We start from the raw sequence: 27,886 nt of genomic DNA on the forward strand, positions 1-27,886 counted from the left end.
CGGCGGCTCGGGTTTCGGCTGTCTGAGGCGCCGCCGTCGGCCAGCCGTAGCTGCCGCCGCTCCGGCGTCGTCTCCGGGCTCCCGTGCTCCGCGCGAAGCCCTGGCCCCCGGCGGCCGGGGCATGGGCCAAGGGCACGTGCTTGGGCGGCTACGCGCGAGGCTGTGACCCGCCCCGGCGGCAGCATGAAGACCCTCATAGCTGCCTATTCCGGAGTGCTGCGGGGTGCGCGTCGGGACGAGGCGGCCCGAAGTGAGAGCTCGAATGGAGGCCGTGCGCTGTCACGTGAGGGGTCCGGGCGATGGGGTGAGTGTCACCGCGGAGAGGCTGTGGGAACGGGGGCCGTTCACCTCGGCGTTGGCAAACCCAAGATGCCGGGAAAGGGCCCTGAGGCAGGAGGCGGGCGAGGTCCCAGGCAAGGGGCAGCTTGGCGCCTACCGCCCGCCGCCGCCAACGCTTATCCTCCGGGTCGGGGAATGAGGAAAGAATCATGGTTACCTGGGCTGATCCGGACGGCCCGGCCCCCGGGAATCATCTGCTCTGTGCTCCATTCTGAGCTCCGGTCGCTTTTTGCAATCTCACACGTCACCTCCCGCACCCCCCTCCGATAGTAACCCTCATGTGTGCGATGGAGGTGATGCCGTCCACCCTTCCCGGTTTACAGGGACCCCAGCAGTTCCCCCTTAGCCTTCGTCCCCCACGGGTGGAGCACATTTTGGCCGTGAGACAGGGATAAGGCTGGTGACTGGAGTCCTGTAATACTCAGAGACAGCCGCCAGACGGGGACGTTCCTGGCTGGGACAGGTGTACACCTGCAGCCACTGGTGCCTTCTGTCCCTTCAAGGCATGCTATGCACCCACCCCCCCCCCCCCCCGCTCCAGCAGTGGCACCTGAACCCCTCTACAAGGGAGGGGTGCAGGACACCCTCCAAGCCGGAACTGAACCCCTCTGGTGAAGACGGGCAGAGTTCAGATCTAACACCACAGCTTTTTCCAGGGGAGAAAGAGTGTCCCACATCCCATAGCTTGAATTGGAAAAACTGAGATGGGGAAAACTTTTTTTTTTTTTTTTTGTGGCCAGCGAGTGAAATTCAGGTCAGGGAAGGAGAGCCTGGGAAGTGCCCAGCACCACCCTGGTCTGCAGGTCTGTCTTGTTGAAGCCTGCCTCTCAGGCCCGAGCCTCTATTCCACTTGCTGAACATCTCCCACCTGGGATTATTATTTTTTCTTTACTAATGAACAGTCACCTACCTTGCCCACCTTCGTTAGAAAATTCAGATGTGCTAATTAGTGGAGATTTGGAAAACTCTAGACAAAACAGAAGGAAATTGAAATTGCTAGACAATCAACTATTCTAATTCAGACTGGCAGTATCACTTTGGTATTTTTTTTAGGTTTATTCATTTTTATAAGGACAGATTTACAGACAGCACGAGATACAGAAAGCTGGATCAGAAGTAGAGCAGCCAGGACATGAATTGGCACCCATATGGGATGCTAGAGCTTGCACGTGTAGGATTAGCTGATTGAGCTATTGCACTGACCCTTGATATTGTTCTTTGCTCAGATTTTTACATATAGAAAAGTTAAGGGTATGCTTTTTCCCCTCTCTTGATGGTCATCAATGTCATTTGTAATCCAGTGTCTGTGTCTCAGTCCTGCTGTGTCATTGGGTCATTCCTTGTGTGATGGTGAGAACGGGTGGGGGGCAGTTCTGGCCCGCTTGGTCTGGGTTTCTTTTGGAAAGGAACCAAGCTTCTGTGTCCTTCTACCTCCTGCCCTCACAGGTCAGCAGAATGAGCTGCCCAAAACACCCATGGGTAGCCCTGAGCACCCGTTCTCCCTCAAGAGTACTTTGCCAATCAGTGTGCCCTTTGATACCCTTCACCAGGGAAGAAAGGGACTTACCCACATCCTTGCTTTACTGAGTGTTTTTGTCTTCAGAGGTGATAGGTTGGGGACGCTATGGGTGGCAGTCCTTCCCAGAGATCCTTGTCCATGGGCCGTGAGCTGTGATTCTAGGAGCCAGCAATCCTGGTTCTCAACGTTTTTGACCTTGAATTTGACCATCAGGAGAAGTTGCACTCTAGCGAATGGTTTTTGCCCAGATGAGCCCATATCACATTGGCAGCATATCCCCTTGTTAGCAGATAGGAAAAACACATTTTCTTTTTTTGTTTTGTTTTGAATTGTTGTAAGCACATGCAAGGGAGTACATTGCAGAGGGTGGCAAGGGCTGCTAGAAAAGGCCAGGCTGTGTGTTCTGCTCTCTAGGGCCTGCTTTGGTGTAAGACTGGGTGGAGCCGGGGAGGGTGTGAGGCAGGTTGGGTTATCTGGGCATCTTTCATTAGACCTGCTCTCTCCATCCCTGGTCCTGGAGGACACTCCCTGGTGGCCTAGTTTGCAGCTGCAGATAAGGTCCCACTGTGGCGAGGTGGGGAGCACCCTGCCAGTGTCAGCGTTCAAGAACACACACGGATTCTGTGAAGGGACATCCTGTGATGGGTGAGAGATTGAAGCAGATGCCTTGGCCATTGGTCTGTTTGTGGGGACACGGGTGGGCATATGTTGGGAGAGGGAGGGCCTGTGTGGGGGTGTTATTGAATCTCTGAAGAACAAAGATGGAGGCTGCAGCAGTGGCTGTGTCATCCTCACTGCCTTTGCCCGCTGCATTGTGGGCATTTCAGAGCAGAGGCCTCTGGCACTTGCCTGTGCCCTCGGGGGCGGGCAGCACAGGACACAGCACCAAGTAAAATGCTGAACCGATTTACTCCAGGTGGCTGCAAAGAGTGAGGCATGAATGAGTGGGGGCAGGTGTTGATGACACCCTGTCAGCTACTGAGGACCTCGTAGGTTGGGGGGAAGGGGTGGTAGCTGGGGGGCACTCCCTGTCCTTGGGATATGCGGGCAGGAGCTTGGGAGGGGGTGAAGCTGAGTGGATAGGTAGTTGGGGGTGGAACAGAGGGTTGGCGGTCTTAAAGCAGAGAGTGACAGCATTTTCCTCATATCTCCCCCAACCCTACAGAGCTCCCAGTTCCAGGTTATCTGTGTGGCCAACAGCTCATCTGGGCTGGGAAAAGAGAGGCGAGATTATTAGTTTATTAGCAGGCCTGGTGACTCAGTGGCCAGTGTAGAAATCATGCTCCACCCCCATCCTCTTTCCCCAAGTTCAGTAGCAAGTCTGTGAGTCACAAAGACATAGGTAGCTATTAGCACTGGATCTGGGCCAGGCCTCATATTTCAGACAGAAACACGGAGGTCCCAGAGATGGAAGATGGCCAGGGTTTTCAAGGCCAGAGCAAGCCAGATATACATTCTGTGCTATGTCCTGCTCCCTAACCCCCAAAGTAAGAGGTATGTGTTGGGGGTTGTGGTTCAAGTCACTGCTCTGTGGTTTGCAGGTTCTTCCCAGTCTCCCGAGGTGGGGGCGGCAGCTCACTCCCCTTCCAAGCTTGGTGAGGAAGTTCTCAGATTGCCCTCTAGGGGAGTATGACATCAGGAGCTCCCCACTGCACTCCTCGCTCCTCCATCTGCCCTCAGCATCCTTCACACCTGGCAGACTCCCTGTCATGGCCTGCAGAGTGTATGAGCACCCTTGCTGCCACTCAAGCGCCTCTCCTACCATGCTAAGTGTTAGCTACTTTCCCAGATATCTGAAAAGATTTAATTCATGTATTTATGTGTTTTTGTTTTTATTTATTTATTTGTTTATTTATTTATTTATTTATCTGCTTTATTGGAAAGGCAGATTTTTACACAGAGGAGAGACAGAAAGAAAGATCTTTTACCCACTGGTTCACTCTCCAAGTGGTTGCAATGGCTAGAGCTGAGCCAATGCAAAACCACGAGCCAGGAGCCTTCTCTGGGTCTCCCATGTGGGAGCAGTCTTCGACTGCTTTCCCATGCCACAAGTAGGGAGCAGCTGGGACGGGAACTTGCGTGCCACATGGGATTCAGGCACATACAAGGCAAGGATTCAGCCACTAGCCTGCTGTGCCGGTCCCTCCAAGGTTTTTTAAAGCTGGTTCTGAACATTAATCTCTCTCTTTTTTTTTTAAGATTTATTTTTATTGGAAAGTCAGATATACAGAGAGGAGGAGAGATCGGACAGAAAGATCTTCTGTCCGATGATGCACCCCCCAAGTGAGCCGCAACGGCCGATGCTATGCCGATCCGAAGCCAGGATCCAGGAACTTCTTCCAGGTCTCCCACACAGGTGCAGAGTCCCAATGCATTGGGCCGTCCTCGACTGCTTTCCCAGGTCACAAGCAGGGAGCTGGATGGGAAGTGGAGCAGCCGGGATTAGAACCAGTGACCATATGGGATCCCGGGGCATTCAAGGCGAGGACTTTAGCCGCTAGGCCACACCACCAGGCCCTGAACGTTAACCTCTTAAAGGCCTTTCCCAGCCAACCCTGCGGGAGAGCTGCCCCAGTCACCATATCTCATTGTTTATGACCTAAGTGATCACACATACATACATATTCAGTCTACGGTCTCCCCCACAAGCATTCCAGTCGCTTGGGAGCAGAGACATTTTTCTGGCTTTCTGTTGTGTCCCCAGCATCTGGCATGGTACCTGATAAGGTGACAGGGGCTCAGTAAATGTTTGGAGAGTGATTGAATCATTGACTTCCTTGATCCTCTTGCCAGGCAGGAAGCCCAGCTTCCAGCTTCCGGGTGCTCCCCAGGTCCTCTTAAGGGCTCCTCTGTGCCTGCCTTGCTGGACACTGTACTCATGCCTCTTCAGGACCTAGAGATGCCAGTCTGGCAAGGAGCAGGTCCCTGGGGGCTGAGTATGGAAGCTGGAGCTCCAGGATGCCAGCCGTGCCTTTTCTCCAAGTCATGGGGGGTGGCTCACTCCCAGTCGCTGTCCCACAGTGATGGACTTGGTGCATGGAGCCAACAGTAACACGCGTGGACTCAGACTGATGGTCAAAGCCGAAGTTTATTAGTGGCATCAGACTATACACTGAGGGTCATATGGGATAAGGGAAGAAGTATTGCGCTTATCAACAAATCCATCAACTTTCTATGCTTTTGTTTGGAACTCCTTTTGTATATTCCACCAAGTGTTCTCATTCACATGCTATCCACTCAGCTGTTCTGATACAAATGATATCCAATCAGTTATACAAAGGTGTCCATTCGGTTGTTATCATACAAATATTGTCCAATCAGCTGTAACCCTGTGCTTGTTGACCTTCTAGGGTCACAATATCCTCCTACAACTCCCCATCCCTAGAACACGGGCTCAGAAATCGCAAACTCTCAGGAGTGGAAGGGGTTGCATGCATGGGTGTGGAAAGCGCTCTGTGAACTGACTTGTTAGGCTTGTCTTGATTCTTGTTTTTGTCCCACATGATATGCACCAGGCCCCAACGCTATGGAGAATCACTCATTTGGTGCTGGGACATCTAGGAGGGTTGTACCAAAGTGGCGTGCAGGCCCTTGGATTTCTTTATTTGAGGACCTTGTGTCAGCCAGTCTCCCTGCCTTTGAAGAAGAAGGACCAGAGGGGGATGTACACAGCAATGACAGCAGAGTAACTCACACAGTGCCAGGGAACAACTGTGGTTCCCTGGGCAAGATGGCATTCAGTCTGAATCCTGGCAGCTGGACAGACCTCAGCAGGGCAGGCAAGGATGCGGAGGCCCAGGAAGCAGTGTTCATAGAGGTGTGAGATGTGAGTGGGAGAGGCAGTCTGACTACAGGACCTCCCTGTGATCAGTGTGGGCTGAGGTTCTGGTGTGCTGAGAGACCGGGACCAGGGAGACATACAGGATGCTGGACCCAGGCCTGCCTACACCTGCCCACAGCAGCCCAGGGAGGAAGACTTGTGAGCTTTTGGGACAGGGAGCCAGGTGTAATAAGGATTTCTCAAGCCTCCAGCTTGCTGATGTGGAACTGCTGCTGGTTGTAGGGCTAGGCATCAGACCAAGGGTGGACTAGCCTCTGCTTTAGCCATGGAACCACTGTGCAGCCCCAGCAAGTCACTGCCCGTTCCTGACTCATCTGCATGTCTACAAAATGGGCAGAAGTGCTGTAACTGAACCTGTAAATGATTTGGGCAAGTCTTCAGGAGCAGGAAAGCTGGACAGGAAAGCTCTGGGCAGAACATCTGCTTTCTTATGATCTTGGGCAAACCCCTCCCTCCAGGAGCCCCAGCCTCCTCACCTGCATGCTGCCAAAGAGGGTTGAACCAGATGACTGGGTTCAGGCTCTGCCCCCTAATGGCTTGGGATCACCCTCTTCCTCCTTCTGGACTCCTGCTTCTGCAAATGAGATCCCATCCTGCCCGCCTGCCGGACCCCATATTGTGATAAAGGCCTGTTTCAGGGATGCTTGAACATTGCCCTAGCAACTCCTCCCACGTGAGTGTTTTGAATGTGCTGGGTTAGAAAGTGGACCTGGGAGAAGCTGGGCCCCGGGGATCTTCAGCAGCCATGTACAGGGTCCTTGAAGCTGTCAAGAACATGGCATCCTAAACGGCATATGTCCTTGGCCTCACCTCCCATGACTTTACCCTGGTTCCTAAAAACCAAAAACATAAAATCCAGACCCCTGGAAATGAAGGAAGCAGGGACTGCCAGCTCCTCTCCTAGTACAGAGCGCAACCTGCAAGGGGACTTGTGGTTTGGATGTAGGTATTTGGATCCCCCCTCCCCCTGCTCTTTCTTCCCTCAGAGCCTTTCACAGTTGCCCTGGACTTTAACCAACCCCTCGGTGGGAGGAGATTTTCCTCCCCACTCTCCCCCAACCCTCAGAATGTTCTGGTTGACCCTTGGTCATGGTACAGGTGGGTGCTTTACAGTGGGCTGGTCTCTTGTCCAGGCCCACCCTATTCAGCACAGTCCACTTGATCATTCAGTGGTCCCCCAAACACTAACCAAACCCCCACCTCTGAGTCTGACTACATACCGGCCACAGGGACTCGGGTAAATGAGATGTGGTCCTCACAAGCAAACACACATTGTTCCCCTGAGGAGAAAGGCTGAGGGTAAGAATGAGGCGGGTGTGTCCAATCCAACCTGGGTGGGAGCAGGAGAGGAAGAGCTGCTTGGCTGGTCCCCTGGTGGGGTCAGCATGCAGTATCCAGCAGGTGCCTCCTTAGTGTATGCAGATTGCCTGATATGGAGGGAATAGGAATCTATCCCAGGGTGTTGCAGACAGAGCCCAGAGCCTAGGAGGAGGCTCCCTGGAAGGATGCAGATGCTGGCCCAGCCTCTGGTAAAGGTGCACAGATGGGGACAACTTTTTAGTCCAAGGCTTTTGACAGCCCAACCCTGGACTAGACTGGGACTTTTTTTTAATCAACTTTTTTGTTTTTTGTTTTTTGATACAATATAGTTGGCACTGGGCTCTACCTCCCCCTCCTACGGTTCCCTCCCCTCTCCTCTGTTCTCCCCTCCAGGTTCACAATGTGGACTGGGACTCTTTTTTTTTTTTTTTAATTATTTATTATTTAACTTCATTAATTACATTGTATTATGTGACACAGTTACATAGATACTTGGGTTCTCCCCACCCCTCCCCAAACCCTCCCACCATGGTGGATTCCTCCACCTTGTTGCATAACCACAGCTCAAGTTCAGTTGAGATTCCTGGACTGGGACTCTTAACAGCAGGTGTGACCCCAGAGCTGGCTGGGGTCAGATCAGCCCTCTCCTTGTCACACTTTTCTCCGCTGCGTGGAAGAGAACATCCCGTGGCCTTGGAACTCATCTTTTAGGCACTGGGGCCAGCTTTCTGGATCAGTCTCCTTGGGGCCAGAGATCAGTGTGTCCATCCCTTTGCCTCCAGGCAACTTGGACCCAACCTGGAGTTGCTTGGGGTGATTTCTCCTTCCCTCCCCTGAGCCCACATGCAGAGGTGGGGTCCAGATGAGCCCAGGAACATTGTCCTTGGGGCTGGAGAAATGAGCAGGATAACTCCTCAGACCAGGGGTCTGTCCCACCTCTGCTACCTTGCTGGCACCCCGGCACTGTCTAACAGGTGTGCCAGATACTCTGGGTCATTTCCGTGGGTGTCTGACATTCCTCACCACCTTCCTGGGTCACAATCAAGAAGGACGCCGAGTCTTGGGCAGAGGAAGTGATGCCTCCGGTTTCCTGGTGCACAGGTCAGAGCCAGAACGTGAACCCCAAGGCTTGCCTGTCGCTCGCATTGTTGTACCCATGGGAGGGGGACAACAGAGACTTGCTAGCCAGTGACCTGGCTTTCATGCAGAGCTTTACTTTTTATGAAGCCATTGCCTACACATTATCTCGCTCCACGCCCACAAAGATTTGGCAAGGTGGGTATTAGCCCCATTGTACAGATGAGAAAACTGAGGCTTGCCCAGGAAGTTGACTCATTCAGACCACACTTCTTGTGCATCCTGACTCCCATCCTTGTTTTTTTGGCTAGTGTATCCCCTCCCCAGATGCCAGTAGTGGTGCAGGTAGGGGAAGGAAGTGATGTGGTAGCCCAGAGATATGACCTGCCCACCTTTGTGTGTGTTCAGTACTGGCTGCCTACTGGCCAGGGGTCCTGTGGCCTGGCCTCTTATCTCCTTACCTCAGGTTAATTTTTTCCCATGTCTCTAAGATCTGCTTGATGTTTTACCATACTTGTATGTGTGGGTGTTTACTCTCCCTGGGCAGAATCTAAGCTTCCTAACAGGTAGGGTACCTGCCGTGTGCTTGGTGGCTTGTAAGTGCCCATCCACCACCTCTGGGAAGCCACCTTGGGTTGGTCATCTAGCATCTCTTCCCAGCCTGCTTTGGGTAGAGGTACACTATTTCCATCACTGGGAGCTTGCTCCACACTTCTAGGCAGCTCCTCCATCTACAGTACCCACTTTCCTCTTCCCTGAACCCGCACATCTTGTCTTCAGGGCCTCATTGGGGTCCCCTGCCACTGCCCTCACCTGACTGCCTTCAAACAGCCTGGAGATCCTGCACAGCCTGTACAGCTGTGTATGTGTTCCTCATTCATACCCATTGCTGCCCTGGCAGCCACCAGGGAGAGCCAGATGCACTTCACCTTTTATTCTTCCCAACAACGGACTAGGAGGGGTGGGATGAGCACTCTAATCCTAGACATGGGCAACCTGAAGCCACGTGAGATTAGGTGGCTTGCCCTACGTCACAGCACCAGCCCAGGGCAGAGCTGGCCCAGGTTCCTTTCTTTGTTCCAAGTATTCAGGGCTGAGCCTTTGCCACCCATAGGTGTGTTACAGGATCAGTTGCGTCAGCCCTGGGGTGCGGCTTCCTGGGCCACTCTGATACTTGATGTTGAGCAAGGAGGCGTGCATACACTGAACTGAAGGCTGCTGGCAGTTCTGGTTTTACTCTCCTGGCAGGAGCTGGGCTGTGGAGGGGAGCATGTGGGTGGGAATGCCCTTGGAAACTGGCGGCATGGGATGGGACAGAGCGGATGGGAGGTCATCCTGAAATGGGATATTGTCTTTCTGGAGTCAGGGCCAGCCCTGTGCAGTATGACTTCATGGAACTGATGAGGGACTTCCAGCCCAAATGCCTGCCTGGAGTCTTGGTGGCTCATACCCTGAGTCCAAACAAGCAACTTGACCTCATTTGGCTTCACCTTGCCTTTGCCTACTTCTCCAGGGATCACCAGGGGACAGTGATGTCTTGGGTGGGAGGAACTTGCTCTTCTGTATGGCCCTGTGGCTATTTGGGACCTCTCTGGTGACTCCTGGTCTTCTACTCTCCTACGAGTAAGGGCAAGGAAACCTTGTGAAACAAGTGGTGCCGGAAACAGCTGGTTGATGGCTCCACAGACTCTTTCCTCGTGAGGCTTGTCACTGCTCTCCAACCTGATCTGAGTCTACTCAGAATGAGATGCTTGTAGGGAGGGTGTATCTGTCCTTTTCCCCTTCATAGGTGGGAGCACTCGTGTTTAGGGAAACTGAGAGGCTCTGCCCCACCCTACCTCTTCTCCGCAGTGCTCCCCTAGGCAGTCCAGCACAACATGGACCTCCAGGTCTTCAGCTGCCTCTGGGCCTTTGGGTTGGTCCCACCATCTGGTTAGCCTCTCTGAGCTGCTTTGTCTGCCAGGACTCAGCCCTGATGCCCAGTGTCCCTGGCAGAGGCTAATGGCCACATGAGACAGGTGCTGTGAGAGTGTGCAAATGGTATGCATCTGTACAATGCAGGGCAGGAAGCAGATTGGAGCCAGGCCTTGGCTGGATACAGTGGCTCCCTGCTGGCCCTGCCTAGGAGTCAGGATCTGACAGGCCGAGTGTGAAGGCGGTGGTGTATGATGGCAGCACTGACAGCCTCACCAGCCTCTGCTGGCCCCCTCCCAGCCACAGGCAGGGTGAGGGAATGCCAGCAGCTGGGTGGCAGGGACTGACAGTGGCCTATGGGTGTCCAACTGAACTCTCCACTTCCTATCTGCCATGACTGCTGACAGGATGAGCATTAGATCTTGAGTGCCTGGTGAAAAGACGTGGCCAAATTGGCATGGAAGTTGGTAGCCGAGCTGGGCTAGAACCTGTTTTATCTGCTTCAAGAGATTCCAACTCTTGGCCCACTGCTATATCCCTGGCCAGTGTCCAGGTGGCTTCATTGTGGAGAGAAGAGAGAAAGAATTCAGGGAGAGCCACAGCACAGGGACACCTACAAGCCTGAATCGAGATCAGCCCTGCCTCACTCTGACTGAGTGACCTCAGTATGTCCCAGCACCAAAATGGGGTTAAACTGTAGCTTCTGCTGCGAGCACTTCCTCTAGAACAGCCCAGAAGGCACAGCTGGAGATGGAGGCTGGCCTGGCCAGCTAGCCCTTGGATCAAAGATTCGAGTCTATGCTTGGCCACATTAGCTTCCCCATTGACTTAGCCAGGTCTGTCTCTGCATGTGGGCCAGCATGAAAGGTCATGAGCCCCTCGAGGATAAAATCACCTGCTAGGCCCCACTACTGAGCAGGCGCACTAAGCCTTGAGCTGCAGCTCTTTCCCCTGCCACCTGTGTCATAGAGCCCTTTGCTGTCAGCAGCCTCTGAGTGGGAAAAGATTACCAGCCCTGAGCAGGGGGCAGGAGTCCCAGGCTCCAGCCATGGCTCTACCACTCACTACCTGGGTAGCACTGGGCTGGGTGGTGTTGCTGTAGGCCTCAGTCTTGCTGGCCATCCAGATCACCCTGGCAGACCCTCAGACCCACTTGGAAAGTGGCGATGGTAGGATTTGTATAAAGAGGTAAAGGAGCAATTAAGAGTGAAACCTCTATGCCTGGCTCAGGGCCAGCTGCTTTCTGTGCTTTGCTGAGTTTGCTTACAGCCACTCCTCACTCATGGTACCTGGGGAGTGTTCAGTTCTCTTGAGTACCACCAGAGGCATACGGCAGTGAGCCCTGGGTAGCACTATAATGTAGAAGCAGGTTTCAACCTAGGCTAACTTTTCTGCACCATCACACACCACCTCCCTCTGCCCCATTAGAACAGGTGAAGGAGAAGGACCTGTGCCAGGCCTGGCATTTCTTGTCCACTTGCTCAGAGTTGCAGCAGCTGACGACTTTCAGCTGATGAGGAGAGTGTCCCTGTCTGAACTCTGACCTGCATGTCAGCCCCCAAGCCCCTCTCCCCACTCCCAGTTTGTAGGCCAGGGTAAAAGTTTGTGAAACCCTCAAGGACAAGGCTGACAAAATCATCTGTGTTCTGGGTCTTGTGCAGAGTGAGCAGCATGAAGGAACATGTGGCCAGCACACCAAGAAATGCTCAGAGAAGATATGCTAAGAGCAGAGGGTGTGCAGCTGGGGCTCAGCACAAGACGGGGTATCATGCAGCCCACTCTTTTAGTCTGGAGGGAATAGAATCTGGGTTAGGAGTGTGGCCCGCCATCTCCAGGTTCCTGGTACTACTGCCTCTCAGCTGCTTTGAGTCCAGAGTGTCATCCTGGAGGCCCAGCCCCAGAGCTAATCTCACGAGCCGGTCATGCTGTACCTCACAGGCTCAGAACTTGCTTGCTAGCTGGCACAGTGTCCTGCTGGCCTATAGGGCCCTTGGCGGAAGTAAAACCTCTCATGTGATCTCTCTTTGGGGCCCGAACTTTGAGCGCTGAGCTGATGTTGGCAGAGTAAATCCCTCTGGAGGTGGTCGGGACGTCAGCAAGAAGGCTGTGCTGTTGGGAGAAGTGGCAGCAGTCGGGATGAGGGGGTGGGCCAGGAACCCAGGTGCTCAAAGTACACCTGGAGGAAACAACATCACCTGCAGGGTGTTGAACCCCTGTCCTTGGCCTCACAGACACAGCTCTCACAGATCAAATATTTGTACTAGATGCATGTAAAGGATAAGCATGGGGGTTGGATCGGGGTGGAGAGGAGGAGTCCTGAGGTGTCTCTACGTGCTGCGTTTGGGGGACACAATTCCCACCCTGTGTACACAGGGACTGAAGGCAGGGAGGCATGTGTGCCAACAGCAAATCTATGTCCGTTCCCCTCACATATCAGCAGAGGCCCCTGTGGGAGGTGGGCTGGCACCAGGGCCCTGGGGCTGAGGGAGGCTGGCAAAGGGCTGACCTGTCCTCTCTGCTGCAGGTGCGGGCTCCAGCATCCTGTCCGCCCTCCAGGACCTCTTCTCTGTCACCTGGCTCAATAGATCCAAGGTGGAAAAGCAACTGCAAGTCATCTCAGTGCTCCAGTGGGTCCTGTCCTTCCTCGTGCTGGGTAAGCTGGGTCTTAGGGGGAAGGTGCCTGGGCCACCTCCCCAGCACAGGTAGGAGCAGGAACTGTGCATGATAAAGGCCACCCCATGGCTTCCTCCCACATAGGATACCCTGGATGAAGTGCTGCACCTGAGGCGGAAGGGAGGGCTCAGCAAGGTGCAGTGGGAGTTGGTGGTGTGTCTCAGAGTCCCAGAGAAGGTGGGTCACTTGCCCGGAGTCACTGAGATTTGGATCCAGTTCTGTAAGACCCTTGATGCCCATGCCCGTCCCACAGTGCCACCCACCCCAGCAGCCAACCTTCCCCGCCAGGTGGGCTGCTTTGCCTTCCAGTGTCAAGTTTGTATCCTGGCACCTGTACACCGGCTCTGTGATTAAAGTTGCAGAATATCAGTTTCCCCATTTCCGGTGTCAGGAAAATGCTGCCTACCTAGTGGGGCTAGAAGATGAGGAATGAGAGTGCCTGGCCCAGGCTGGTCATGGGAGTACCCTATTACATAGACACCTGACTCTCAACCCTTGCCCACCCTCAGCTAAACACCTGCCCTGCTGCTTCCCTCAGCTGGTGCCACCCCGTCTTCTAGCACCACCCATGACAGTATGTTTGTGACTACCTCTGCCCTCACACTCTGGGTTGCTATTCAAGCCAGGGTCAGGACCACTGGATTGTCTAGGAGGAAGGAGAAGCCCCTGCTGTTCTTTTCCAGGCCCCCATGTATTCAGCATGGCAAGCAGTGTCCCAGCATGTTGGGCACAGGCATGCTTGCTGCCAAGCCTAAGAGGACACAACCCAGCACCTGGAAGCTGGTCCCTCCCAGCCACTCGCCTCCTAGGGCTGTCAGAGCCAAGGTGGTGGAGATTGGCAGGAGTTTCTGTGCCAAGACTGAGTGGCTTTCCCTTCAGAAGGCATACGCGTGGCACAGGGAAGGGATGAGGGAACTGTTTATCAAGTCCCACAGAATGGCAGGGCCTTGATGTGTCCTTTTTCAAATCTCTGCTGCCCGAGCCTGCAGAGTTCATTAAATAGTCGAATTGGGATCTGAGAAGAAGCTGGATGCATGCCTCTGGGGAGTGCAGAATTGCTGGGCCTGGGCAGAAGAGAGCAGCCTGCATTTTTAGCCCAAGAATGGGCTTAGGGCGAGGCATGAAGCCCTCTGTCAACTTAGCCCTGCAAGTATCTACATGTTTTCTGGGGAGAAGGGCCATAGCTATCAATGGTTACTTCCAGGGACATGCTTACTGGGGAGCAGAACTGCCCCCCAGAGCTGCAGCCCACCCTGCCACCTGGACATACATTTGGCCTCTGATCAGAATCCTGCAGTAGAACAGTGTGACTGCCCTCACTTTGTTAGGTGAGAAGTAGTGGCCCAATAAGGGCAGAGCCTTGCTCACAGTCACACAAGAAGAAAGTGGTGGGACCAGGACAGGAAGCCAGGGCCTCCGGCCTCCCAGACCCCTGTCTCAACCGCTCCACCTGCTCAGTTGTTCCCCAGGTTTCCCTCAGAGGCCCCCGTGACCTTGACCAGGCCTTAGCTGGTGGGCAGCTGAACTACTTGAGGCACCGCAGCCCACACAGCACTGATGGGGAGTGGCCTGCAGCTGCAGTTAACAATTGATCCACCTGATACAGCCCAGAAATCGACCTGGCTTGGCCCTGCCTGTGTACCTTCTCAACGCCCAGTGTAGGTGGTAGCCAGACCTGCAGCCAGGCAGGTCGGCTGAGCTCTGCTAATGAGCACCTCGAGTGGCAGCCATGCCCTCCCATGGGTTTGCAACCTGCTGGCTGAGGCTCACTGGCTGTTGGCTGTAGCAGAGCCTGCTGGCCCTTTAACCTCCCTCTGCCCGTGGTTTTTGTTGTTGTTGTTTTTCTACTTTTGTGCTGTTGAACCCTCTAGCATTCTAGAAAAGGTTGTGGACCTCAGTGGGTTTTTTTTTTTCATTGTTTTAATTCCACTCCCCGCCCCCAAAAGAGATGGAAGGAAAGAGAGGCAAAGAAAAATAATGGTCATCTACTGATTCACTCCCTAAATTCCCACAATGGCTAGTAGTGGACTGGGCAGAAGCTGGGAGCGAGGAACTCAGTCCAGGTCTCCTACATAAGTGACAGGGACCCAATGACCCATGACCATTGCTGCCAGGGTGTACTGGCAGGAAGCTAGAATCAGGAGCCATGTGTGGAAGCTGGGTACCCCAGTGTGGAACATGGGTACCTTGACCAGCGTCTAAACCACTGACTTGCATGTTTTTAAATATTTAATACAGAGTAACTTGAATCTCAAAGGAATCCAAGGATATTGAATTATCAACATCTACACATTAAAAAAGCAATTGGATATGTAATGACACATGTACTTTTTAATTGCAGTCAATAAAAAGCTCTAGCAAGAGGCAATAAGGACTGTAATTTGTAAGTAGCCCTGAGGAGGAGTGACTTCTCAGGATCCCTGCCATGGTGTGATACAGTGTGAGGCCCCCTCTGTGTCATCCCAGTGATAGGCAGTGCCACCACCTGGTGGTTTGTTAGTCTGTGAGTGGAGCGAACACTGACATTCTCTGAGAGGTGAGTGGACCCTCAGACATACTTTGCTCCCCAGCCAGGTTCAGAGGTATTTGTGCAATGAGGGCCAGGGTATGTGTGAAGTTCCACCTGCGTCTCCTCTCCTCTCCCCTGTAAAAGGCATTAAAGCCTGCATGGGCCAGGCCTGGATCTGTTTAGCCTCACCAGACTCCTGGCCACTGCATATCTGATTATTACCTGGGTCCCTGGACTTTGGGCTGCAGAATTGTGTATCTCCGGCCACTGTGCTATGCAGGGAAGGGCAAGCTGTGCAAGCTGTACTGAGCTGTCCCCAGGTGGAGTAAACCCCTTCCTTACATCCCATCAGTGCAGGGAGGCCAGCACCTGCTGCAGCCCCACCACCTAAGAGGGCAGGACGAGGGAGCACAGGACTCACTTCCTATGAGTGACCTTTTTGGTGCTAGTTGCCGGGGAAGCATGCATCTGCCTGGGGCCCCAGGCGCTCTGGCTGGAGGGTTCTCTGGAGGAGGTGGTCCACAGTGAGGAAGGAGAGGATGGTGAGAAACACTGCAGGCCAGGGCTGAAGCCTAGACTCCCTGCTAGTTCTTCATCTGATGCAGGCTGCCCCAGCATGGAGAGACCAGGTGGGAGAGATGGGCTTAGAGCCCTCCTGGCCCGCCACCCCTGTGAGAGTTAGGGTCCTGCCTGGGGAGTGCTCACCCTGCCTCTGCAGCTCGGAGCCCAGTGGTGTCTGGGAGCTAGGCTGGTTCCTTTTCCCAGGCCTCGGAAAGGAGACCTACTAACCAACATGACTTGTTTGGTTTTTTTTTTTTTTTTTTTTTTTTTTTTTGAAAGATTTATAGAGGGGAGAGAAAGATCCTCTGTCTGCTGATTCACTCTCCAAGTGGCTGCAGCAGCTGGAGTTGAGCCAATCCAAAACCAGGAGCTTCTGGGTCTCCCACATGGGCGCGGGGTCCCAAGGTCTTGGGGCATCTCTACTGCTTTCTTAGGCCACAAGCAGGGAGCTGCTTGGGAAGTGGAGCAGCCGGGATACAAACCTGCACTCCTATGGGATCCTGGCGCATGCAAGGCGATGACTTTCGCCACTAGGCTACCGTAGTGGGCCCCTAGAATGGCTTTGTCGAGCAGTCCTTCCGCAGCCACAGCACGTCCAACTTTAGTATCTGACTGTGTAGCCTTCACCAGGGTCGCGTAGGCAGCAAGGCGACAATGTAGGCTGCAGGACGCCTGGGCGCAGTCGTACCCTGTGTTTAACCCCCACCTCCGGGAGCAGACTGGCTCAGGAATCTGGGGCACGCTTGACTTAACAGGCAACAGCAGGGCTGCCACTTCTATGCCCTTGGGTCATGTCATGGGGAGTGTGCCTCTGAGCCTGTGCTCTCCTGTGAGAAACCTGAGGAGGCTAAGCGTGGTGGCAGAAAGGGGGCAGGGCCGTGGAATGCCTATGACCCTTGGGTGCCCAGTAGAGGGTGGGCACCTGGTAAGGCTCGGCTTCCCCTGGGCATGGGGGAAGGAGGGGTGTGCTGGTGGGAGACAGGCCTCCTACCAGCAGGAGTCCCTGCTATTCCTGGCCATGTGTTCCTTTGCCAGGGAATAGGGCGTTGGGCCAGGAGTTAGGGGGTGGGGAGTGGATGGACCAGGGGAAGCAAAGAAGCCATGTCCTGCTGGTATGAGGCATTCAGAGGGGAGAGAAGCCAGTTGGGGGAGCTGGATGGTTCTTGAACAGGTGAGTTCTGAGCCAGGCTTGAAGGCTGGGTAAAGATGGGAAACAGACAGGGGGGCACTGGGAAGGGCAAAGCGGGACAGTGAACAGTGAGACAGACTGTCCTGCCCTTTTCTGCCTTTCAGTGCCAGGCAAGCCCAAACATAGAGCCCAGCTCGAAGGCCCACCCCATGTGGGCCATAGGCTCTGGCCAGCCCTCCTCCTGGAGTAGGACTCCTCTGTACCTTCCCTGATGGCCTGGGGCTTCATTTTTGGTGAGCTTAGAAAGCACCAAAATTGGACTTTACAGTCAGACCCAAGTTGGCAGCCTGGCTCTGCCACCGTTCAGCAGGGTGTCCCAGGGCAAGTGACTGCCTCACCTCCTGGCCCAGCTAAAACTGGCCCTGCTTCATCCCTGAGAGACATATCAGGCCCTGGCACAGGTGGGACATGCTGGGAGGAAGCAGAAGAACTGTAGGAAAACCCACATCTCCCCACGTCCAATGCTGCAGCCCACAGACCTGCTGCTCCCTAGGCCCAGCCGTTTCTGAATGGCTATAGCCGGGGACACCCAGGCTTTGGCTGTGCCCAGCTTAGTAGCCCAGTCAACAGACACCCTGCAGAGTGGAGCGGTGGCAGCGGGGGGATGCTAAGACCCTGACTGTGGTCCCTGGCCTTCCACAGGAGTGGCCTGTAGCGTCATCCTCATGTACACGTTCTGCACCGACTGCTGGCTCCTGGCCGTGCTCTACTTCACCTGGCTGGCCTTCGACTGGAACACACCCAAGAAAGGTGAGCACCTGGTGCCTGGGACTCCTTCGCCCTTGGGACCCATAACCTGAGGGAGTGCACCGGTCCCAAGGCGTAAAGGTGCAGCCCACAGCTGTAGCCACCTTCCTCGGGATCTCTCACTGGCTCGGTCTTGTTTACCCTCCCCACCCACCCCCACTTTTTTTCCCAACACTGTGCTTTGTTTCCTGGAAGGTGGCAGGAGATCGCAGTGGGTACGGAACTGGGCTGTGTGGCGCTATTTTCGAGACTACTTCCCCATCCAGGTAAAGACTTGACAGTTGTCCTATCGGGACTGGTGGTTGGGGATGGGGGACAGCAGGGGAGTTCTGAATCCAGGCCTGACCCCCACAGTCCACCTGCCATGGTGGTTGAACACCAAAGAGCATTGAGCTGCACCAGCTGGGATCCGCAACTGCCTGCTTCTATTTACTGTGCCCTACTTTATGCAGAACTTGAGACAGCTTAGGACGCACACCAGGTAAAGGGGACTTGGGAGGGAAGAATACAAGTGTAACAAACCCATGCGCAGTACAGTTGCTGTAGTTGAACTTCATATTCTGCTCAGAGTTTCCTGGCAACCAAGGCAAAAAGGAAAACGTGTTCATTCTTAACTTGTTGCCTTAGGAAAGGATGAGGTTTAGTGGTTCTTTGGGAGGAAGAAGGCTTATGATAGCATTTAAATTTAAGAGGTGAGAGCCTGAGTGATGTACGCAGCAGAGGGCGTATCTTATGAGCAGTGCTGGCCTGCCATTTAGTGACTATGAAGGTCATAACTTAATCAGGGAGCTTGGCACCAAGAGTAAGATGCCACTTGCGACACCTGTACCCCGTGTTGAGTGCCTAGGTTTAAATCCTGGCTCTGCTTCCAACACCAGCTTCCTACCACTGCACACCTCAGGAAGCAACAGGGGACGGTTCAAATATCTGAGTCCCTGCTACTCACATGTGAGACCTGGATTGAGTTCCGGACTCCTGATTTCAACCTGACCCAGCTCCGGCTGTTTTTGGCACTGGGGGTGTGAACCAATAATGGAGGATGGATGGATGGATCTCTCTCTCTCGTTTTTAAATCAGTGAAAATGCTTTTTTTAAATACTTAGAGAAAAGCACAAATTCAAGATGGAGGAGATTTATCAAGAGCAGTACTAAGGTAGGTTAGGTTCACCTGACCTGAACCAAGGCTGGAATTCATGGTGACATGTGTCAGGGGCCTGCTTGCTTTCTTAAGATCCCACAGAAATACACTTCTCAGGGCCAAGTGGGGTTCCTGGCTGTGGGAAGGAGGGCCCAGGCCATCTGCCTGGGGCTGGGGAGGACTTCTGGGGAGCTGTCCCTGCAGCTCTGCCTCCAAGGAGAAGCAGCAGTGAGGCTGAGGGAGTCAGGGAGGACACAGGCCCCAGGTAGGGTGGGGAGGGAGGTGGTGGGAGAGGAAGATGGCAGGGTGGGGGGTGGTGATGGCAAGCAGGCAGAAAGGAGAAGCAGCATCGTCTTTATGTGGAATCAGTGCCTCCCCCTCAAGAATCTGCTATAGTTCCTAGTGCCCTGAAAGACTAGTGTTAACTGTGTGTACGCCCATTTCTCAGAAGAGGATATGGAAAGTCAGAGAGCAGTAAAGCCGAAAGGAGGGGGTGAGTGGTGGGACAGAGGTTCCAGCTGTTACACTGCCTTGAAGCCCGACCTTTCCACTGGCCCTGCCTTTCCAGGCAGCAGGATGAAGGGAGCCACATGGGCACATGCTCGGGCTTCCTATACACCTGCAGGATGGAGAGAGTGATATCCAGTATGATCCTGGGCTGTGTGATCCTTGGAACATCATCTCCCCACAAGAAGTTCAGGCCAGGGTGGACCCCAGGCTTCCTTCTGGCTGCACCACTGGCTGGCCAAGGCTGCTGCCCTGCTCTCCCACATGCCTGCCTTTTTCTGAGCCCACCCTGAAATCCTGGAGGGATCAGTAGTGGCAGCCTGGCCTTCAGCCTCAGCTCCATCCATCTAGTCTCCTCCTGGGTCTGCAGAGTAGGCAGGGAGGCAGGGCCACCCAGGCCTCCCTACCTGTTGGTGATAGTGATGCTTGTGGGTAACTCTGGCCGACCTCTGAAGGTTCTCCCGGTAGATTAATGACCTGCCTGGCCTACTCCCTCAGCCCCCCACCCCAGCACAGCCACTGAGGCCCCCCAGAAGGTGGTGGCTGAGGAGTGGAGATGGCATATGAGAGCGTGATGCTAGGTGGTATGCCCTGGCTGCTGCGAGTTAATGATTAAGACATCCTGGTGGACTTTTCCTGGGAGAGGTAGCTGTGTTCCTCTTCTTCCTTCAGTCCTGTGGGACGGCTCCTTCTGCCTACTCCTTTCCAGGACCTTCCTGCTCCTCAGGTCCGGGGCCTCCTCTCCTCCCTCTTCTGACTCCATAACTCTGAGACTACAAAGAATCTAAAGCTGTTGTTGGTGGGCAGGATGGGGGAGGGTGTTGAATCATCTTGTGGAGGTGAAGAAACTAAGTGTGAGGAGGGGCAGGGACTCCTGAGCTGTACAGCAGGTCCAGGGCAGGGTTAGAGTTGGAACCCAGCCTTTTTGCACCCAGGCCCCAGGCGCTTTGCATTTAATTCCTGCTGCTTATTTCTTTGGAATAGTAGGGTCAGGCCTTGGATTTCCCCCACTGGACTGATCCCCAGTCCTGGAGATCAGGGTAAGTTCAGGCTCTGTCACCATTCACTGGCCCTGGTGCTGGGGGAGGGCACACAGGAGGGTCAACCCTGACTCCTGTGCTCAGAGTGGGCACAACCTCCCACCAGCCTCTGTCTCTTCCTCAAGCTCATTGAGCCACCTTTGCAACCTGCAGCGGCTCACAGGATAGAAAGCAATGTGTTAACCCACTTGTGAACAGTGACCCACTCTGCTGCCTGCACTCTCTCCCTCATCCCAGACACCCGGCTCCAGTGTCCTCTCTTATCCTGGAGGCTGGCAGTGTGCCTGCCTTCCAACCTCTTCCAGTTGGGGTAACGTGAAAAATGGATCCATTTTGAGACAAGCAGGTATCCTTTCTGCTTGAAGGACACTCTCCCAAAAGAAGCAAAACAAGGCCCTGTGTCCTCTTTATGTCTTGTTCTAGGAAGTCAGCTGTGAGGCAGAGCCACAGGGCACATGGACACTGGCCCCTTGAGGTCCTCTGGCTGCCCTGACCGAAGCCAAGCTGGGCCCCATACAGCCTGGGCTGTTGAACTGCAGCCTGATGTTGAGGCTGGACTCTGCCCTTGCCCCTGCCCCTTGGGGCCTCAGGCAATCCTGCACTTTGAGGCCCTGACGACAACAGAGTGACACTGTAGGGTTGGGTGGGACCCTCCTGTCCCCCGCCTCTGTCCTGCCCTGCTGCCAAGGCTCCTGTAACGAAGGTCTCCAGTGGTTTCCCCAGCTCCCATGCTCACGCTCCTTTCCTGGTGGGGCTCTCTGCCACCAGGAGCAATTAGCAGAGACAGCAAATGCCCTTCTCCTGGACCGTATGTCAGCAGCCGCTGCTGCTGGAATTACCAGCTACCCGGAAGGGTGGCGATGGTGCCTGGGCCTCCTGTCCCTGAGCTTTCCATGGGATTTTTGCAGGGGAGACAAGGCAGGGCTGTTAGGGCTGAGACCGTCAGGTTGAAGTGCAGAGAGGAGGGACTGTCCTCAGGCTACAGAAGGATCAGTAACGGGGCTGCGTGGGAGCCCTGCACCCCTCTGCCACCTGCCCGGCTGAACAGGCTAAGGCCAGGCTCCTTCCTTGTTGGGCCCACAGCACCTTCCCTAGCGCAGGAGTGACCTGCCAGGAATGTGTCCCCCTTCACATTAGCCAGCAGGCCTGGCCCGGATGCTTTGCCAGGCTGTGGCTTGGCAATGGGAGAGAGGGGACATGAGAACAGGCATGACAACAGAGCCCTCAGCAGCTGCAGTGACACTCTTTGTCTTTGCTGGAAAGTGGACATTCTGATCTTCAGGGAGGGCAGCATGTGGGGGCAGAGCAAGGCTGCAGCCACCCCGCCCTTCATCTGGGTGCAGCACCAGGGCCCTGGGCCTGCCTAATGCCCCTGGGGCACCCCCCACAGGCACCATCCAGAGAGCCCTGGCAGGAGGAGATGGTATAAAGAAGCCAGGTGGCATATGTTCACCTCAGAGGCTTGGGGATTGCACAGGTGGGCAGGCAGCCTGTCCAGATGTAGAGGTGCCCTGCGGTGACCTCCCTAACTTGTTCCTGCTCCACATAATGTCACCCAGGCAACGGCCCAAGTCTGCAGGGCTCTGCCAGCTCATTCTGTCCCTAGAGCTCCTGATGACGGGGGCGGGCCTGGGCCGAGCCCCCAGCTTGGGAGCACATGTTCTACTCCCACCTTGATGCCGCACTCTCTGTAGAAGCTGGCACTCAAGGGTTTCAGGTGTAGCCCTGCCGAGAGCTAACCCGGCCGGCAGAGCTGATAGTCAGGAGGCAGAAACCCTGGGGCCGCAGCCTTGCAAGACTCCTGTTAGCCTCAGCTCCTTTTAGGACTGCTTACTGCTATCCCTGTCCCCCATCTGCGGTGCAGGGCATTTGGGAGCTGGCTGAGCTTTTGAGCCACTTTAACTGGCTTGCCAGAGACAAGGTGGGAGAAAGGGTCTGTGTGCCCCATGCCAGGGGCCGTGACCAAGGGGTTTTAGCTTATATTTACCGCTGTAGTCAGGTGCAGTGCTAGGAAGGGTGCCAGTTTCCCCCAGGCTGCCCTCCTGCAGGCCTCTGTCACCTGCTGATGGGGACTTCAGTATCCTGAGGCCAGTGTCTCTTCCCCACAAACTGTGCACAAGGTTCTTTGGAAGCCTCAGCCAAGAGGTTTCCAAATCCAGAGTCATGGAAAATTCAGGCGCTTGACTCTATGCCCATGCTCTGCTCACAGGTCAGTGAATGTCAGGGGTGTCCTTCTCCCAGGAAGCCGAGATCAGAGACCCTGTGTGTCCAGGCCCTTGCCCTCGGGAGTCATGTCCCCAGAGGTGGACCCCCCCTTTTTTTCTAAGATTTATTTTGTTTTTATTGGAAAGGCAGATATACAGAGAGAGGGAGTACATAGAGAAAGATCTTCCATCCACTAGTTCACTCCCCAAGTGGCCTCAACAGCCCAAACTGAGCTGATCAGAAGCCAGGAGCCAGGAGCCAGGAGCCAGGAGCTTCTTCCGGTCTCCTACGCAGGTGCAGGGTCCAAAGGCTTTGGGCCGTCCTCCACTGCTTTCTCAGGCTACAAGCAGGGAGCTGGATGGGAACTGGAGTAGCCAGAACAGGAACTTGTGCCCACATGGGATTCTGGCACATGCAAGGTGAAGATTCAGCCACAGAGCCATTGTGCCAGGCCCAGAAGATGGGCTCTTAAAAGCAATCAGGTGAGGACAGAGAGATGTCCACCTGGACATTGTGTCTAGGAGGAAACCTGGAATGGGTCAAGCATCCTTGGTTCAGGATTTGGGGCAGTACCCAAATCGCTGGGGCATCACTGTGGGGCAGGAGCAGTTCCCGAGAGGTTTGGATAAGGACCCACAGCTGGGGTGCACTGACAGGGTAAAGCGTAGCCATAGCAACTGAATCTTTGTAATTTAACAAAAGTGTGATTGCACAGAAAACATGGGTGTTTCAGTGGTGCTTTAGATGCTCCTTTTATTTTGTTGTGTTTTGAAAATTCTCCGAGTTTTTTCATCAGAGAAAAAAAAATGGTATTAACAGAAGCCCTATCATGCTCACTTCCCCCACCTGTAGCCAGGCCCCCTCCCCCATCCCAGTGCTGGGGAGTTGTTCCAGGCTAGGGCAGGGTAGAGTGGGGGAATTCTCACTGCACCCCCCACACCGCGCTCACAACAGAGGTAAGCCTGGAGGAAACCAATTTTCTCTTGGAACATTCCAGGACAACTTTGTTAAAGGAGCTAATATAGCCTGGCCAACAGCTCCTGCAGCTGCACTTCATACCACCTCCGCTACACCACCCCCACCCTCCTCTCTGGCCCAGCTGGCACTGGGCAACTGGCTGCCCTGTCCTGTCCTTTTTGCCTTAGAACCTGAGCTGAGACTGGCAGCCTGGCAGGATGTGCCCTCCTCTGGATCTGGGAGACAGAGTAGGGGGCAGTATGGTTTCTTCTGTGAGACCCTAGAAGTCCCCAGCCCCGCAAGAAGCTCCTGGCAGAGCTTGAAGCCAAGATCCCAGTTGTCTTGGACTTGGGTTTACCCCAAAGGAGGCTGGATGCCCCTGCATGGTCTAAGAGAGTGGACGGGAATGGGGGTTGGGGAGGGTTTGTATTCAGGCTTTAGAACAGTCAGGCTGTGATTAGGAGCCAGAAGAAGAAGGCATCAGGGCAGAGTGCAAGTTGGCTGGGGAATAAGGGGAGGTGGGAGAGAAGCCCCTAGCCCCCAGGGACCAGAAGTGGAATCAGTGTGGTTTCTCGGGTCTCAGGACCCAGGGGCCTTCCTCACCTTCCAGGCAGTCCGGGAGCTGCTCCCCCCACCAGTTCCCTCTGACCCGAGGTTTCCCTCCATAGCTGGTGAAGACACACAACCTGCTGACCACCAGAAACTACATCTTCGGGTACCACCCCCATGGCATTATGGGCCTGGGTGCCTTCTGCAACTTCAGCACCGAGGCCACTGAAGTGAGCAAGAAGTTCCCCGGCATTAGGCCCTACCTGGCCACCCTGGCTGGCAACTTCCGGATGCCTGTGCTAAGGGAGTACCTAATGTCTGGAGGTGAGAGTCCGCCTCTGCCTGCTGCCGAAAGAGGTGGGGTCGGGGCTGGAGCCTCCCTGTGGAGCAGGCAATTTGGGGAACCAATGTGCCATACCCCACTGCTGTGCTTGGTCCCATACTGCAGCGCACCTGTCCCAGACATGGGGCTTAGACCCTACCAGGAACACTGGCAGGCTGGGCTCCCATCTGCCCTAGGTAACCACGTCTGACCCCTTTTCTGGGGACCGTAGCCGTTGTGTTGCCTCTCTACAGTTTGACCATTGTCATGACACCATCATCATCCACCTTGCCCCCTGACCTTCACCAGGCTGGTCCACTGGATCCCCAACCCCTAGCCCAAAATACAACAAAGTTACAACCTCAAGGGGGTGTTTTCCAAATAAACTATATCATCACTTACCCATTTTGCAGAGAGGTCAATTGAGACCCAGAAAAATAGTCTAGCCAAGCTGTGAGTGACTGGGTCAGGTGCCGAGCCCTTGTCTGTGCTTTCTGTGTCACACCTGACAGCATGCAGGGGTGGAACCTGCAGGCCATCCTGACCCTGTGTCCCTCCCTGCTCCCCCAGGCATCTGCCCTGTCAACAGGGACACCATAGACTACCTGCTGTCAAAGAATGGAAGTGGCAATGCCATCATCATTGTCGTCGGGGGCGCTGCCGAGTCCCTGAGCTCCATGCCTGGCAAGAACGCTGTCACACTGCGCAACCGCAAAGGCTTCGTGAAATTGGCCCTGCGCCATGGGTGAGTGTCCCCTAGGCACATGTGCATATACACATGCACACATGCGTGCCCAAGGTGGCAGGCTCCTTGCCTCTGGAGTAAGAGCCTGGCCCCCAGGAACGCCCAGGAGGGAATGGTAGTTGGAGCTTACACTGTGTGTGTGAACTGGGTTTGGGCCGGGTTTGTCCAAGTATAGGCCAAGCCAGCTGGGTACGACAAGGATGGGGCCTGGGTTGTTCCCAGGGCCGTTATGGGTAGGTGGAGAGGTGGGCTGCTCTGCACCTGCAGCCAAGATGTGTACATTGCTAGGAAAACCAGAGACTTAGGCAAGAGGGCGAGGCTGCAAGCCCCTGGAAGCTGGCAGGAGGAGGACCCTGGGCAGGCAGAAAGAAACCAGGCAGCTTTCCAGGAAGCCAGGGCCGTGTACTGCTGCTGTCTGCTCAGCACCTCTGTTTGACAAAGTGCATCCATCTCAGAGGCCCCCTCCAGCCCCCCACCCTGCACCTATTAGGCCAGCAGGTGTCACATCCCCATTTCTGACTGGAAAATCCTGAGGGAAGCTTAAGGGACCCAGGCCAGAGCGCATCACGAGATGCAGAATCAAACTGTGGGCTAAGGCACCATTCTTTTCTGCCCTGTCTGAGGACTGGGGTGAGGAATCCCCCAGCCACACCCTAGGGCTGAACAGAGACCAGGACTACACACATACAATGTGGAAAAGGCCCTCCAGCGAGCCCACCCAGGTCCCTAGGCATCCTGGAGGGTGGCCATGGGACAGCAGCCCTCAGGCTCCTGGAGAGGCCCTGGCTAGTCCCTAGGGGTGCAGTTCCATCAGACCAGTCCTGACCTTTGGGGAGCTCCAGAGGGAGGAGGGACAGGTGGTGACAACACAATGTGAAGGTGTTAGGGCTGAGAGAGGCCTGGGGTGGGGTACGATGGGGAGGTGGGCACTTAGCATGAGGATGGAGGGCCCTCACAGCATGGCAGAGAGGGGACAGGAGCTTGACTGCCCCCCCAGGGCTTCTGGGGCACCATAGGGGCACAGGGCAGCTTGGCTGGCATCCAGAGAAGGGTCCACCAGCAGGTGTCCAAGCCAGTAACAGGACTGCAGCACAACTGGCCTTTTCCCTTCCAGAGCCGACCTGGTTCCCACCTACTCATTTGGGGAGAACGAGGTGTACAAGCAGGTGATCTTCAAGGAGGGCTCCTGGGGCCGCTGGGTGCAGAAGAAGTTCCAGAAGTACATCGGCTTTGCCCCCTGCATCTTCCATGGCCGAGGCCTCTTCTCCCCCAACACCTGGGGGCTGGTGCCTTACTCCAAGCCCATCACCACCGTCGGTGAGCCCCAGCCCACAGCCCTAGGGTGTCACACAGCGCAGGCTGCCTGGCCCTGGAGCCATGCTCTCAGCCCAGAGACCTTCTCTGTGTGCTGAGTGTGGGTGTTGGTGTGAGTGGGGTGGGGTGGGACAAAGGGCCTTTGCTGGGAGTCTCACTGCGACAGGTGAGGAATGAGACACGCAGCCTGCAGGTGTGCTGCGCCTGCTGACTATCAGGGAGATGCACTTGCTGCAGTGACCTTCCGGGGTGGAGGTGGGGGGCAGGTGACTCACACTGCTAGTGGATTGGAATTCTTCAGCAAGGAGGGCAGGGCAAAGAGCATTTCCTTGGGGAGCAGTAGTTGAAGTGAGGCTCCAGAAGCAAGGCTGTGTAGGTTTGTAAGGAGAGAAAACAGTACAAAGCAGTACAACTGCAAAGTAGACCTGTGGGAGGCGCAGCTCTAAATGGCTCATTTGGCCTGTAGCCATGCTGTTGTGGGCGTTGTGGGGGGGGGGGCAGTTTAGAAGGTTGCCAAGAGTGGCCTGTGATAGAGGAGTGTGTATGTGTATGTGGGTGTGTATACCTGTATGTCTGTATGCACATGTGTGCACATGTGGGCGTGTGTATACACATAGAAAGCAGGTTAAACAGTAACCATACCCAGTATGGGCACTTGTGGCTGCCTGGCTGCCCTCCCCATACTCCAAGCATAGTCTTTCAAGTCCTCCAGAGCTCTGAGAAGGGAGATCCCTGTGAGACAGATGAGGAAACTGAGGCAAGGTGCCACAGCTTCAGCCAGTGCTGATCCCAGCTGCTGCTCGGCCACTGTGTGTGCTGGGCTCATGTGCCTCAGTCTTCTCAGCTGTACAGGGACACAGCAGCACTCAGCATGGTGCCCGGTGCACGGTCAGCAGCACCAGCAGAGTGGGCACATGGGGGGAAGAGGCCCCAAGGCACAGACTAACCAGAGACCTCTGCCCATCTGTCTCGCAGTGGGCGAACCCATCACCGTGCCCAAGCTGGAACAGCCAACCCAGCAGGACATCGACCTGTACCACACCATGTACATGGAGGCCCTGGTGAAGCTGTTCAACAAGCACAAGACCAAGTTCGGCCTCCCAGAAACTGAGGTCTTGGAGGTGAACTGAGCCCGGTTCCTGCTCCGCCCCCTGAGGCCAGAACCCGGAAGGAACCGGCTGAGCGAATCCTTTTCTACCAAGTTCTCAAGTGCTTTCTGTTCTGTAAATTTAGAAGCGTCATGGGTGTCTGTGGGTTATTTAAAAGAAATTATAATTTGTTAAACCATGATAATAGTAGGTCTTTCTTAAGGAGAGAGTCATTGTTTGTAGCTCCAGCCACTTCCATCCTGAGCTGCTCCTTGGGCAGTGGCTGATGCACTCTGCTTGCCTACCCAAAACCCTGGGCAGCTGGGAGGGAG

The 27,886-nt window shown here is 54.8% G+C and overlaps 1 protein-coding gene across 1 annotated transcript; it reads left to right on the forward strand.

The window, feature by feature from the left end:
• On the forward strand, positions 1 to 27,759 carry DGAT2 (diacylglycerol O-acyltransferase 2). The gene is made up of 8 exons (XM_058663600.1): positions 1 to 304; positions 12,535 to 12,663; positions 17,585 to 17,692; positions 17,885 to 17,955; positions 24,205 to 24,409; positions 24,978 to 25,152; positions 26,267 to 26,469; positions 27,442 to 27,759. Exons 1-8 carry the CDS (start codon positions 184 to 186, stop codon positions 27,594 to 27,596), a joined length of 1,167 nt encoding a protein of 388 aa, XP_058519583.1. The 5' UTR covers positions 1 to 183; the 3' UTR covers positions 27,597 to 27,759.
• The last annotated feature ends 127 nt before the right edge of the window (positions 27,760 to 27,886 follow it).

The sequence above is a fragment of the Ochotona princeps genome, chromosome 4, assembly GCF_030435755.1.
Source record: "Ochotona princeps isolate mOchPri1 chromosome 4, mOchPri1.hap1, whole genome shotgun sequence".
Classification (NCBI taxonomy): domain Eukaryota; kingdom Metazoa; phylum Chordata; class Mammalia; order Lagomorpha; family Ochotonidae; genus Ochotona; species Ochotona princeps.